General features: G+C 39.5%; 1 protein-coding gene across 5 annotated transcripts; it reads left to right on the forward strand.

The window, feature by feature from the left end:
• The first annotated feature begins 4147 nt into the window (after positions 1–4147).
• On the forward strand, positions 4148–14702 carry LOC137281550 (tumor necrosis factor-like). 5 transcript variants are annotated; one of them, XM_067812849.1, is made up of 5 exons: positions 4148–4413; positions 10832–11009; positions 11330–11390; positions 11770–11859; positions 12302–14702. In XM_067812849.1, the coding sequence occupies exons 2-5, from the start codon at positions 10833–10835 to the stop codon at positions 12724–12726; spliced, it is 753 nt and encodes a 250-aa protein (XP_067668950.1). In that variant the 5' UTR covers positions 4148–4413; position 10832; the 3' UTR covers positions 12727–14702. The 5 variants fall into 5 exon arrangements, with proteins under 5 accessions (XP_067668950.1, XP_067668952.1, XP_067668955.1 ...); XM_067812851.1 differs by having other exon boundaries at positions 4154–4413; positions 10832–10919; XM_067812854.1 differs by lacking the exon at positions 4148–4413 and adding an exon at positions 8414–8619.
• Positions 14703–14752: the final 50 nt, after the last annotated feature.

Below are 14752 nucleotides of genomic sequence, written 5' to 3' on the forward strand. Positions count from 1 at the left end.
TTTGGCTAAAAACCAATAAATCACAGTCTAATACTCAATGAAACGCTGATCTTAATCGAATCATTCAACTCTGTCAGGTTTTGAAGAATTTAATTTCTCCTAAACATTGAAAAAAATGTTTAAAAAACAATCATTAAAATATTGACACCGGTCACTATTTGCTGCGAGGGAGAAAAGGGACAGACAGGTGTGCGAGAAAGGATGGAGACGACACAGCCCATGTTAATGAATCAGTGACTTTGTCGGCACTTGTGCACATGCAAATGGCTGTCCCTTTTCTCTGCACTCCTCCTTCATGCAAAAAAAGGAACAGTGTCAGTATTTAAATTTTAATTAGAGTTTGCTAAACAACCTTTTTTTCTTTTTAGGACAAACATTCTCCAAAAACCTCACAGAGTTGGTATGATGTTTTGATTGCGAATCTTTCATAGAGCATCCTGTCTTGATTAGTTCGTTGAGTTCGTTTGCAGTTCAAGTCCGCTTTTGAGCGAAGAACCACATTAACTGACCGATCGATAAGCACGGACCCCTAACCTGAGTAAATCCTCTAAGATCACAAGAAATATATCCGTTATTCACAGACTGGTATATGCATCAACTCAATATTATAAACTATTGCAGAAAAACATATATTCTGAAGACATGAAAAACTGTTGCAAACGGAGAATGCTTTACCCCAGATCATAACAAGAGACAAGGAACAACACTATTTCGATTGATGTGTTACATTTGGAATGAATACATCACATGTTAGGGTCAGTGTATAGAGAAAAGTGAGGACTTTACTGTCGATTGGAAGCAAATCTCTCGTACTTCCAGCATATTTGTTATTTAAAAATTGAGTACTAAATTGCAAATTTGCTAACATTTATTAACAAATATGTTTCACTTCAAGTCTACTTTTCAGGAATGCGCATGTATTATTAGAATATTGTAAACTTCAGACAGTAGAAAAATAGATAGAAAAAGCCTTATGCTTTATATGCCCAATCGTATGTAAATGTTTACACAAGTGTTGGTGCATAGAGATCAGTTTTGATTGACAAAAATTCTGAATGTACAGCTGAAAATATGAAGATAAAAATGGTCTTGTATTGGCTTTTCCGTTCTCTTTCAACCGGGATCAGTAGTGTGACACTTACATGGAGTGCTTCGTCTTTAGAGATGTGCAATTCCGCCTCGTATACATTGTTTGGTTTGTTCTTTCATGTTCTGACCCGTGAAGGTCGGGGTAGAACAGACCTTCAGCAACCCATGCTTGCCATAAATGGGGACTATGCTTGTCGTAAGAGGCGACTAACGGGATCGGGTGGTCAGGCTCGCTGACTTGGTTGACTCATGTCATCGGTTTCCAATTGCGCAGATCGATGCTCATGTTGTTGATCACTGGATTGTCTGGTCCAGACTCGATTATTTACAGACCGCAGCCATATAGCTGGAATATTGCTGAGTGCGGTATAAAAACTAACACACACACACACTCACACATAACACCTACACATACGCACCTACTATTCCATAGAGCTCCTTGATATGAAAGAAATTAGTAGTGTGTTACACTCACGGCGGGTTACAAATTTCACTCATTCTACCCATGGTGAGATTCGAACCCAGCCTTACGCATGACGAGCAAGCACTCTGACCACTTAGCTACCACACCGATTGTTACGTATATTGAACTGGAGGAAGGGTGAACGTCTATTTGCAACAACCGCTTCTGACTTACAAAACACTACATCCATGTTTGCAGCGAGTTGGTCTACACTTTATCTTCAATAAACAATTATAGTCCCTGGTCCATCGGACCAACAACAATTCCTTTACGCTCCCAAACCGTAATATCTCATTTATAGGTGTAAGTCAAATAGCACAGCACATACTGAGGTACTGACTTACACCTATAAATGAGATATTACGGTATATGGAGGACGAAGAGGGACTTGGTGCTGTGTGGGGCGGTATGTAAATATTCGTGGCTGGAACAGACAATCCAGTGATCGACATCAATCTACCCAATGGAGATATGAACAAATATCATAAGTCAGCGAGTCGTCTCTTAATTGGCAAGCATGGGTTTGCTGAAGATCAATTTAAACCCGAGCAATCAGAGCTATGTGATATCATCATATTCCGCGAAGTAACACATATTTGTTATGTATTGGAACAATGGGTACTGACGGATACCGGAGAGAGCGCGCGAGCGCACGCACCGCACACACACAGAGGCAAGCACACTACTTTTTGACAAACCCGATCAGGTGTTGCCTGATACAGTCAATGGGAGACAACTCTTTTGACTTGACGTGTCAATCGGTAAATTCCGATTTAAGGCTTGTGTATCTGCGTGTGTGTATGTGTGTGTGTTTGAGAGAGAGAGAGAGAGAGAGAGAGAGAGAGAGGGAGGGAGAGAGTGATATATGGCTCCATGGTACCCATTCGATCGACACGTACTTGCGGAGACAGTGGGGCTAACGATGCAGTAGCGTGTCAGTTGACAAGGCACAAAATAACGGATCATCTAGAAACATCTTAAACAGGTGGCAAAAATCAGCTATCACCGTTCACAGACCTGAAGGTAATGACACCAAGTATGCTTATGAAAAGGTGGTACGCTGAAAAAAGTGTCGACCATTATCTTGATCAGAGGTCGCGAGACGTGCTCAAGGCTGATCGGCTCCTCGGAACAACATCTAATAGCTTTCCTTTGTAAACAAATGACGTTGTTTTATTTTTCCTTTTATATATCGATCCCAATAGTGAATTATTCACTGGCCACAAATTCTCTCTCTCTCTCTCTCTCTCTCTCTCTCTCTCTCTCTCTCTCTCTCTCTCTCTCTCTCTCTCTCTCTCTCATCTCTCTCTCTCTCTCTCTCTCTCTCTCTCTCTCTCTCTCTCTCTCTCTCTCTCTCTCTCTCTCTCTCTGGAAGGACCAATAACCAGTTCATCAACTGTCCGCGGAAAAATTTACGTCTTCAATTCAAAAGTGTACATATCATTATATCGAGAATTTCAGAACTCTCATTTGCAATGCGTATTCATGAATCTGTTATGGTTCAAATGAAGCTGACAAACAGTATCCTAGCTAGTTGTCACATTATACGAACCTCGCAAACCCTGACAGGACCGTCTTAATTGAAATCGACAGGAAGGTATAACATTTATATGTAAGGGTTTAATTTATTTTATGTGTAACACGTAGCCAGCACATTCTGAACATGTATCGGTCGGTCGGGTGAAAAGAAAAGAAAAATACAAAACTTGATAAAGACAAAATTATCTGAATAATGTTCTTGATTCTCTCATATTGTAATTATTATTATAATTTCGTACGTTCTTTCGAATTGTGGCAGGGTGTTATTAAAAGCAGTGTATGAAATACGGCCGTCCGACCGCTCGTGATGAACTAAACTTCTGATGGACGGTCTAAATTTACAGCAAGCCCGCTCGATGGTCTGTTAAAAAACAATCGGATAATATGCCCCATGCACCAGTGTAAATTCACCATATCTTATGATTTATTTTTCGAATTCAGCGTTACATTATAGAGCTGCATATGAAAATTATTTTGTGCAGTCTGGTTAAATCCAGTTTGGGCTGGTAACATTTTCACGTTTCCTCTCCAGATGTCTGTCTGGGTTTTTGGCTTATGTCATACACTGTCACTTCATATGATGAAACGGTACGTGTTAGGTTCGGTGCTGAAATGAAGGAAAAAAGTGGTGGTTGGGGGTGTCGGCAATAAAATTAGAATTGTCGGTGGATGAGAGTCACACACACTGCCTCAAATGTGAGTGAATGAGTGAGTTTAGTTTTACGCCGCAATATTCCAGCTATATGACGGCAGTCTGCAAATAATCTGGACCAGACAATCCAGTGGTCAACAACATGAGCATCGATCTGCGCAAATGGGAACCGATGACATGTATCAACCAAGTCAGTGAGATTGACCACCCGATCCCGTTAGTCGTCTCTTACGACATAGTCGCCTTTTATGGCAAGCATGGATTGCTGAAGGCCTAGTCTACCGTGGACATGTATGCGCAGGACTGAATGTTGAAGGGGAAAATATTTGCTTAACAGTTTGCCAACAACACGCTCGACGTTACGTAATGCTTCTATAAATAGCACGAATTTTCTGAGAATCGCTACTTCCACTGAAGCCATCCTTGAGTGTAGGGACTAGAACGGGGACGACCGATATGGAGAAACATACGTGTTTCTTTCAACTACAGTCCGTGAATAGACCCATTATAATTTGTCTTGACTTCTGAGTACTCCCGTCATCCGGAGTCCTTTCCAATTTGTGTAGAGTTCGCTGTTGCTGTGGAAACAATGATTTCAGAGACTATGCCTTTTGTCTGGCATTCCCTAACGTTCACTTGATTACATCAATGGCAGACGTTTCCATATAAGGTACGTAAACGAATTCGGTTCCATTCGGAATCTATTTTTAGATTTTATAAATTCTATCTGATCAGACGCTTCTGTTTTAGATTATCATCGATGAATCATAGTATGATACCGTCAGTGCAAACATTACATCATTGTGGCATTTTGTCAATTTCAGTCTCTGTGTGTGAGCGCATGTGGTATCTGTGCACTGGACCATAACTGTTGTTTTGAGCTATGATTCTTAAGGGATGTAGTTTTTATGATTGGACATCAGTCTCGTCAACGTATAGCACGTGGTTGTTTCAGATGCTCTTGATTTATGTCATAAGCCATTTAATATTACATGATGCTGTTCAGCCAGTTTCGCGGAACGTCACGATCGACTACAATACCGGCAAAACAAGAAATGGGAAAGATTGATGTCACAGCTAACTATGCTGTCGATGTTTCTCGGAAATGTGTTTCCTTCCTGTTGCGCTGACGTGTTTCCTTCCTGTTGCATTAAGACTTACGATAACGGTCAGTTAACAATAAGTTAGGATGCAAGTTCAATCTGATCAAACGTATTCTCAGATGTAACGGATTCATGGAAACAAGGTTGGAGCTATACTGTATTGTGAACACTGACTGTCGACAACGAGGCCATACTATTTTTCTGACCATATTTGTCATGTCCCATTTAAATCAGCACATAAGTGGAAAGGAGTGGGGTGGACGGATAAATAGAAGATGAAAATAATGAAAGTGTTCTGCAGTTGTGAATATATTTCATGAAAGCCTGAAGCCAGTCTAAGTAAACTTAGTCTCAGTGTATTTCGTTACACTCCACTACTGAGTCTAACAAAACCTAGTAGAAGGTCGCGTCAGGTAACCTTTGACCGACCAATGACCATCCAATCAAACGCGAGACGGTTAAATAGATTTAACCAATCAGACAACAGCTAGTATTTGGGAGTCGGAGGTACTTTCAAAATATTGAGCTCACTGACACAGATCTCTCCACAAACAAAAATCCGCATATAACACAATTATTTGACCGGCAATATATACGCTTTGGAGTTTCTGTTGACATGGCTACCATTAGCTAATATTTCCGCAAGATGACATCCTTGAATATTGCCAAAAACACCATTTTCAGCGACTGTTTACTCACCGTTGTCATGGTTGTACGTAAGCCGTGTGCATCGCCCGGAAGCGAGCGTTCGCTAAATAGCATTCGGAATCGTTCGGGTATGAACCCTTTCGAGATATAAAGTTCAAAAGGTATGTGTGAATGTGCACTTTCGCGATGTGATAAGCTGTGATCTGATTGGTCAATCTCAAAGGTTACCTGACGCGACCTCCCATAACATTTTGTTAGACTCAGTGGTGGAGTGTAACGAAAAGTACTGAGGATAAGTTTACTTAGACTGGCCTGAAGCTTAAATCAGTTTTACTACTCTACATAATTTATAACTAGAGTCAATTCGGAAACACATTTTTATAATTCTAGAAGAAGAAAATCAAGTTGATCCCTGCATAATGAGTTTGTGGTGTTGAGTGTACTTCTTATAGATATTCAAAATCAGCGGGTAAAGCTGAATTAGAACAAATGCTTAAATTTCATAATTTTCAGCCGGCGTACCCGACATGGAAACGCGATGAAAGATACAACAGTCTCACATAAATGGCATCGATCCTTAGAATAGGTTGCATCGACAGATACGTCCGCCCAGCCTTGCATTTCCTATGAAATAGTCTCATGGCTGAAGTTATGAAACTACACAAGCCGACAATCACAAATACGTTTTCAAGCAAATTCACTAGTACGTTCACTTTATGAATTATAATTACACTTCAGTTTACATAAATCATTTCTTGTAATAGTTCTTTAGTGACAAAGGTATATTTAAATCAACATGTTTTGTAACAAATACGGCTTCCTTTGAAAAACACATTAAGTGTATTGATATGAAAGAATTGACATATTGTTCATTATTATGCAGACTGCATTTTGAACGACCGTATGCTCAGGTTGTGACAGAACATAGCTCGGGCGATAGTACGATTGAATCAGTTGAACTATTGAGTCTCCCAATGTAGTTTGAATGTATTATATTCATGGTGTCTCATTAAAGATATCGTTTTTTTTAAAAAAGTAATAAAAATAATCATAATTATCATGATAATATGTATTATTATAGCGCTGATTTCCACCACACAAAAGCACTTTTTAAAGCGCTGAAAATCACAATCTGATTAATATTACGGGTCAGACAGACATATTTCATTTTAGTCTCATCTCATAAGGTAAAGCATATATATACAAGTCAGAAAATAAACTATGTGTAGTGATTCTTTATTGGACTGTAAGAGGCTGGGAAAGGTATTTCAAAAACCCCTATAAACATGAACATAAAATATACAATACGAACATATATACATTAGTGAAGGACATGCAGTCTGTCTGTCTGTTTGTCTGTCTGTCTGTACGGTATTAAATGGAGCCACAACTTTCCTTGTTTTCTTGTGTATTGCGAGTGTCAATGTTCCCTGCAGTGTGACTGGTTTGTTCAGGGAATGCCGGCATGGTACGGTTGCTGAACAAATTCGCTGTTCTTACATGTACGCTGGTATTATCATATTTGAATGTACAAATTACGTGTAATAGTACTTAATTACTAAAGGAAATGAAAGAAAATACATGTGAACATTAATAGCCATTTTATTCATGTCAAGCAGTGGACATGCGTCATTCTTCAATGCCTGAATACCAGAATACCAAAGAACATCTTTACCAAATTTGCACAACTAAAGCAGTAACATTATACACGATATTATAGACAATCTCTTATATCATGTACAATACACATTTTACACATCTACATGCCCACATGAAGGGATGTGCGGTGCCGAAAGTATGTAGTTAATTAAATTGTATATCTCCTTACCAGAAGAGAGACTTCAGGGCCAAATGCGTCAGTGCCAGAAAGGATTTCGGCAATCTGTTACGTAAACGTACAAACGATATCAAGGTAGTGAACAGCAACGGTTAATTGATAAGCACAATAATCGAAACTCGGGGAATTGAAGACTGTTGATGGCATTCCACCGACGGATCTGAACTTGCTGATAATCAGCCTTAGAGCCATATTAGCAGGTTTAGCGAGTTCCTTCACAGTAAAGTTTAGATCTAAATGTTCATGGAACCACAGTCCTAAGTACGTGTACGAATTTGAACAAGATACAACCTCCTTGTGGTGTTTGAAAATTCGTTCGCTTAAATGTGTCTGATTTGGACGATAATGGTTAACTTTAAATTTAGCTGTTTACAAGCATCCTCCTTTTCGAGCACCAAGCGGCAACTACATCAAGCGTACATAGTAAACTCGATTCGTCGGGCGCTATAAGGGCATTATTATTGTAGTACAAGCTCAAAACACGATCCCCTATTCTCACTCCACAGTCAAGATTATTAATTTCATTAGCAAGGTTGTTGATGAAAATAGAAAAAAAGTGTGGGGGATGACAGTAACTTTTGTTTTTGAAAGGTGTCACAATGCCCGCGTCTTCTTCAAACATTTACCTGCCTAAAAGGAGTTTTTGTTCAGGTTCAGCTCACCCGGTCCATAACTGTGAAGATCCGGGTTAGAACTGATCTTCAGTAACCCATGCTTGTCGTAAGGGGCTACTAACGGGATCAGGTGGTCAGGCTCGCTGACTCGGATGACACATGCCAACTCGTATCCCAGTTGCGTATATCGATGACTGGATTGCCTGGCTTAGAATCGATTATTTTGAGATCGCCGCCACAAAGATGGAGTATTGCTGAGTGCGACTTAGGTCTAACAACATATGTTTCTTCCGTGCAACGTTCTCAAGTTATACACTGAGATAATCAAAACTATATTTGCAAGTGGATTTGTCCCAATATGCCTGTGTTCCCCCATGGTTGTCGCTCAGAGCGCGATAGTATTTCTAGCTGTTGGCTTTTTTATCAAGCTGATACTGACATAGACAGACCTCACATTCGTAATAGAGCGCTCGACAGCTGTCGCCGCCGCTGCGGAGTCACGTGATCGTGTTTCTCTCCAGGAGCCAGACCGGGGGCGTTAATGTCACATCTATAAATAGACTAGGGAAGTACTTTTGTTTTATTCACAGACTTTGGGCATTTTCCCCCCAAAAAGCCTAATATTATGTCCATATTACACGAGAAGTTTTGTACGTACGGTCCATCTTGTCACAGTGAGTAACAAGCAAACATTTGTTATTTGTTTAGCAGTGTAAGATAGATATAAAGGTGGACACTCACCTAGACGCACTCAACAGTGCGTCAATCGAACATGATAATGCGCAGTTTTCATGTAACGTGCTACCCACGCTTTGCTGTTAAGTCATGTAACATACATAATTGTTATCTTAGACTGTGGGTTAAACTTCACCAGTCCTAGCTTACCTCACTAACTGACCTTTGGGTCTATTAGATGTCAGTGTTATATAATTGATACGCGCCCCAATATGAGTCCATGGAGATACAATAAGGGGCTTTAAAACGTTCTCTTATGTCAAACAGTTACACTTAAAATCGATTAGAAATCTGTTTCCAGGTAAAGAAAATCTCCATTATTTATGCTATTCTGAGAAGGAGGGTGAAAGTCTTTATATCTGAAACTAATGTGTAAAGGGACCAAGGACTGGGTAATATTAATACTAAAATTTCTTTTCTTGTATGTAATTCATTTCACAAGCACTATACTGTTTACAATGAGCCATACGAATCGATCTTATACATTACAATGTGTATATACAAGCAGGTAATAGTTATGTTGGTAAAATATCTGGTTATCAACTGTGTTTTCAGATGATAAAATTTACCTTTATCTTGAGAACTACTATACGCATAAAGAGAGTTCTAAAACAGAAAATATTTCATCTAAACCAAGGGTTTTTCAGTAAAAAGCTACATTGAAGCTGAATATTATTGCGTATTATCTAGAGAGGCTTTGTCTTTTAAAGTTAGGATTAGTCAACTTCCTGTGGAAACCGGACAATGGAAAATAGGAATATTTAGCGGCAATTTAGCGGACTTTGAAATAGTACTGATGTGATTGACTAATTTTAGAAAATTAATTTATAAATCAATTTTTTTGTAACCGGTATTTGTAAGCTAAAGTCTAAATGTAACACTAGTGAGTGAGTGAGATTAGTTTTACGCCGCACTTAGCAATACCCCAACAATATTGCGTCGGCATGTAAATAATCGAGTGTGGATCAGAAAAGTCCAGTGATTAACTGCATGGAGGTGGATTTGCTCAGATGGGATGCAATGGTATGTATCAACCAAGTCAGCGAGCCTGACAACCTAATCCAGTTAGTCGCCTCTTACGACAAGCATAGTCGCCTTTTATGGCAAGCATGGGTTGCTGAAGGCCTATTCTATCCCGGGACCTGAATTACAATAAAGCAATGGTTACTGAAGATCAGTTTTACGGGATTTTCACGGGTCGTAACATCCTACATTGGTAGTGAAAATGCAACAATACTAAAGAAACTGACCAAATTCTATTATCACCCTGTTGTCTACTTTGTGCCTTTGTTTACTCGACAATGGGTGGGTACCCGATAGGACTACCCTTGTTTGGCGGGAGTTTTCAAGGGAGCTTGACCAGATACTGGGGCAATGCCAGGACTTGTTCTTTTTGCTTTCGTAGTCCGGAGCCCACGCAAGCAATATATATACAAATAGGTATGACCAAGCTGACATTGTACAGCTGTAACATCCCAAATCGGATCGAAGAATTTAAAGTAAACGGTAATGTGAAAGGGATCACGAGATGACAGATTAAGTGTTGATTAAGTGGGAACAAGTGTAGCAACGATATATAGGATGACATGAATACATAAATGCATCATGACGTATCCCAAATTGGTTGAGTCGTGTGTGATGACACTGAGATAGTCTTGGTGGAATGTAGGTACTTGTGGTTTATAAAATATATATTGCATGGTTGATATCATCATTATCTATCTCACAAAGCCTTTTGGGTATAATTTGTACTCTCGATAGACTAGGATATATATTCTAAGAACTGAACATGTTTTACAGTAAAAACGTTCATAGTATCAAACTATAAAGTGTACTAGTAATGAAAAGGGGCCCTGAGACCTTCTTCATTTTCAGAAGCAAAGGAAATCTAGACTTGCCACGTTCTCTAGACCTGCGTGGGCTTTCTTGGATATATGTGCTTCAGAGACTGTGTATGACAGGCCAGTACTGCCGTGTGCTGCTCTTCAAATGCATTATACATAACCATTATACATAACCTCTCTCTCTCTCTCTGTCTCCCCCCCCCCCCCCCCCCCCCCCCACACACACACACACACACACCTCTCTCTTTCTCATTAGTTAGCTCGTGTCCCTGGGTGGTACAATAAATGTTTCTATTTTTTGTTACAGAATGGATTGGATCGAAAGGCATAAAGCGTTAAGAATGAAACAGCTCCAGCAGGCTGGCTGTGTGCTACTTCTTGTGTTGAACATAGCAGTGGGTATAACGGTTATTTGTTGTGTGGTGTCCAACAATCAAAACATAATGGCTCCAAACACAAACAAATTGAAGCAAGAAATTGGCATGGTAAGAAGACACATGATTTGGACATTCCTTAACCTTTCACCAAGAATGTTAGACGTACATTTTTTTTGTCTGTAAACATCAAGGTTTCTATTGTTCATTTAAAAAGGAACGTGTGTTTTCATGGAATCCCTTGTGTTATAATATACAACACTTATGTCAAAGAGTACCTAGTCTTAAATATCCTTAGAAAAAAGAGATCTTTTTCCTGTGAAGGAATGATTCACTTAGTATTGGCGGTGACACCAGGTGTTCACGAATAGATTAAGCTTGTCTGAACCTACAGTTAACTGAACTAAAGCACTAATTTGATCATTATACAGATATACGATGAGCAACTGAAGAAAATAAATGACGATGATACTGGTAATTCCAAACAGAAAGGTGAGCAGATCAAATCATAACAGTTCTTATTTTCTATTCTGATATATCCAAAACATTCACCTGTCAAGTTTCCGTTGGATATAAACATTTAAAAGGTTTCTTACCATCGCTAAAAGGAACAATGAGTTCAAAGACGAGTGAATGAGTATGATTTTACGCCGCTTGAATGTTCCAGCAATATAACAGTGGAGGGCACCAGAAATGGGGTCCACACATTGTTCCCATGTGGGAAATCGGACCCTAGCCTCAGGCATGACTAAGCTACCCCACCATCCCGTTGAAAGACGAGGATATATAGTTTGATATCTTATGATCACTTTTCTACAGTTGCCCTAGCCTGTGTTTTGACTGCTATGTTTATGAAAATTACATTTTACAGGTGGAAGTCAGTCAAAAATATCTCCAACCTTTTGGAACCTCCTGACACCTATAGCATACTTTCCTGGACTTGACTTCGATGGACATATTGGTAAGACGTTCACGTAGTCCTAACCGATACATTTAATCCTAACCAATACATTTAAATCATATCCGATACATATATACGTTTGATCTGATGTGCTTATGTGACATGTAATTATGTAACGTGAAGATTTGTGTTAGATTGATCTTCATGCTTGTCGTAAGAGGCGGCAAATGGGATCGGGTATCCACGCTCACCGACATGGTTGACTCATGTCCATCCACAACTGATATTGATGATCATGATGTTAATCACTTGATTGTCTGGTCCTGACTCGATTACTTTCACACCGGCACCATGTAACTGCAATTTTGCGGAGTGTGGCTTTGTCATCAAACAAAACCTCAAACATGGCGATGGGTACTTTTTTCAGATGTGCGTTTATATCACTGCAATTAAGGAATTACAAGCAATAATTCTGCTGACTCTGTGAACAATTTCATTCCAGAGAATCAAAATGACACAGCCATACGAAACTGGGCACCCTTTGTCGGACCTGGGGGACGTCAACTGAAGTATAATGGAATGGAGTATGAGAATGGCAGTATTATAGTTCCCGCCACAGGGGTGTACGTTGTGTACAGCCACGTTAAATTTTACACAGAGAAGAATCATCGAGATGACACCGAAATTGATTTTCACCATTCCGTAATGAGGTACGATGCAGTAAAACAGACGAGTCAACCTGCTCTTGCTGACACAATGTCTGAGAATAAGAATGACGTCATTGACGGCGGTTCCCTGGAATACTCCAGCAACATCCACGGACTCCTGCAACTCAATGCCGGGGATCAGCTGGTTGTTGCATTATCACAGCTGAAACCACTACAGCATGACCGGGACTGGCATTACTTTGGTGTATACATGATTTAAAACACATCTGAGCAATCTTATCGGTTGTTTTTGAGTTATTAAAAAAATCACGGATTCAACCATCTCACCCATTCAGCCACCGTGTGTGGAGAGGAAGTGCATGTGTGTGCATGTGTTACATCAACTGTAACGCCCCTGTACGTGTCTATAGGGGAGTTTTTTGTGTCAGCCGAGCACTAAGACAAGGATGTGTTTTATCACCACTGCTTTTTAATCTTAAAAATATTAATGAACTCTTAGATACTATTTTTGAACAGGGAAGAGTCGTACGTAATGAAAATAGGAAATGAAGTTATCTCTATTCTCGCCTATGCCGACGACATTGTGTTAATTGCCGAATCAGAAAATGACCTGAATTATAGATTATTGCTACGCTGGTGCCATAAGAACAAATGTCATTGAACAGGGATAAATCAAAGGTAGTCCACTTCTGAGACCCTCACTGCCACACACCGAAATCACCCTCAATTTCGGGGAGATAGAACTGGATGTTTGCGCACAATACCAATACCTGGGAATCATGCTCTCAAAAGATCTGAATTATAACGCAATGACGAGGTGTGCGGTGAAGTCAGCCAACAGAGGTTTAGTTATCGCTAAATTCAATCACCTTGGAGAAATGGCTTTCGATGTATACACGAAGCTCTCCGACTCGATGATTTGGCCGATTCTAGACTATTTTGCGGATATATGGGGAAGAGGTGAAGATTCTGCAGTCAAAATTCTTCGCCACGGAGCGATGCGCTGTTTATGGGCGTAGTGCAATATACCCGAAAACTTCGTGTAAACGATGATTCAGGCTGGACATCCCCGGTGGCGAGACAGTGGATTGTAGTTACCAGAACATATGGGCAGTTAGTCAACATGAGCGAAAGAAGAACGAATAAACGTGCGTTCTTTCATCATGGTTAGGACCATGAACAGAAACTACTGGACTCGGCGTGTTGAGAAATATCTAGAGGACAATGGAATGGATCACACATAACAGCCTGTGCAACTTTAGAAAGCCAAGACAGTTGCAGGAATACCTTTTAAAAATTATACGTCGAATTGGAGTGAGAAACGAAATGCTCGTCCAGGCCACAACCGTTCATCAACTGGTCTCAGCGAGCTTTGACATTGTAGACAGTTTAAGGGGCAATATCATACTGAGAGCTACCTCACTCACCCTCTACCCAGATCACATATAACTGCCTTTGCTTCGTGTCGGTGTTGGGTGGTGCCACTGAGGTTTGAAACAGGACACTATGAAAACCTTCATTTCAACCATTGTTTTACTTGAGTCAACATAGAATGAGTAAGTGAGATAATTATTTGACGTCACATCAGCAGTACATCAGCCATATCCCGACAACATTTAACACTTATATGGACTATGTGTATATTTTACAAGCAGTAAAACAACTAGAATACAACAAACAGACTTAAAGCTAACCTTGAAAGTTAAAACTAATATCACTGCTTAGACAATACGCTATAAAGACACTTTTCTATATGAACAGTTTTATACTTTACGTAGCAGCCCGTTCCTTAGCAACCATTAATAGTGTCAAGGCTGTGTATTCATGTCATATCTTTTATATCATACTCGTGTTTATTTTTAAGCAGTAGTGTCTCTCAATAATTGCTGAGCGATTTGTTGCATAAAAAGTGGGACAAAACTAACAATTATCTGTCTCTCTAGAGTGATTTTCACTGTTGTTTACTGTCTACATTTTTATAATCCTTTGTTTTGCGGGTGCTATTATCTTGTAAATGCCGGGAATATAAATCACTGTCAAAGTATTAACACCCATAATTTTGACATGTTATGTACAACATATTTTTACACACATTTTATTAATAGAATAATGTTGCACATTTTACAACTTCTCTACTTAACTTTACGTACCAAACTTATGTAATTCTGTTTCGTAGAGAAAAGAAGCAAACCTGAATGTACACTAATCGATATAATAAAATGATGATCAATATTATCGCATGTTTCAATAATTGCTTATCCAATCCAATGGTTTCAGCAATTACA

This window comes from Haliotis asinina, chromosome 4 (assembly GCF_037392515.1).
Source record: "Haliotis asinina isolate JCU_RB_2024 chromosome 4, JCU_Hal_asi_v2, whole genome shotgun sequence".
NCBI classification, from domain to species: domain Eukaryota; kingdom Metazoa; phylum Mollusca; class Gastropoda; order Lepetellida; family Haliotidae; genus Haliotis; species Haliotis asinina.

Coding starts and splice junctions, on each gene's coding strand:
- LOC137281550 (XM_067812849.1), top strand. CDS start 10,833: ATGGATTGGATCGAAAGGCATAAAGCGTTAAGAATGAAACAGCTCCAG. Junction 11,010..11,329: donor TGAAGCAAGAAATTGGCATG/GTAAGAAGACAC, acceptor ATCATTATACAG/ATATACGATGAGCAACTGAA. Junction 11,860..12,301: donor TGACTTCGATGGACATATTG/GTAAGACGTTCA, acceptor ATTTCATTCCAG/AGAATCAAAATGACACAGCC.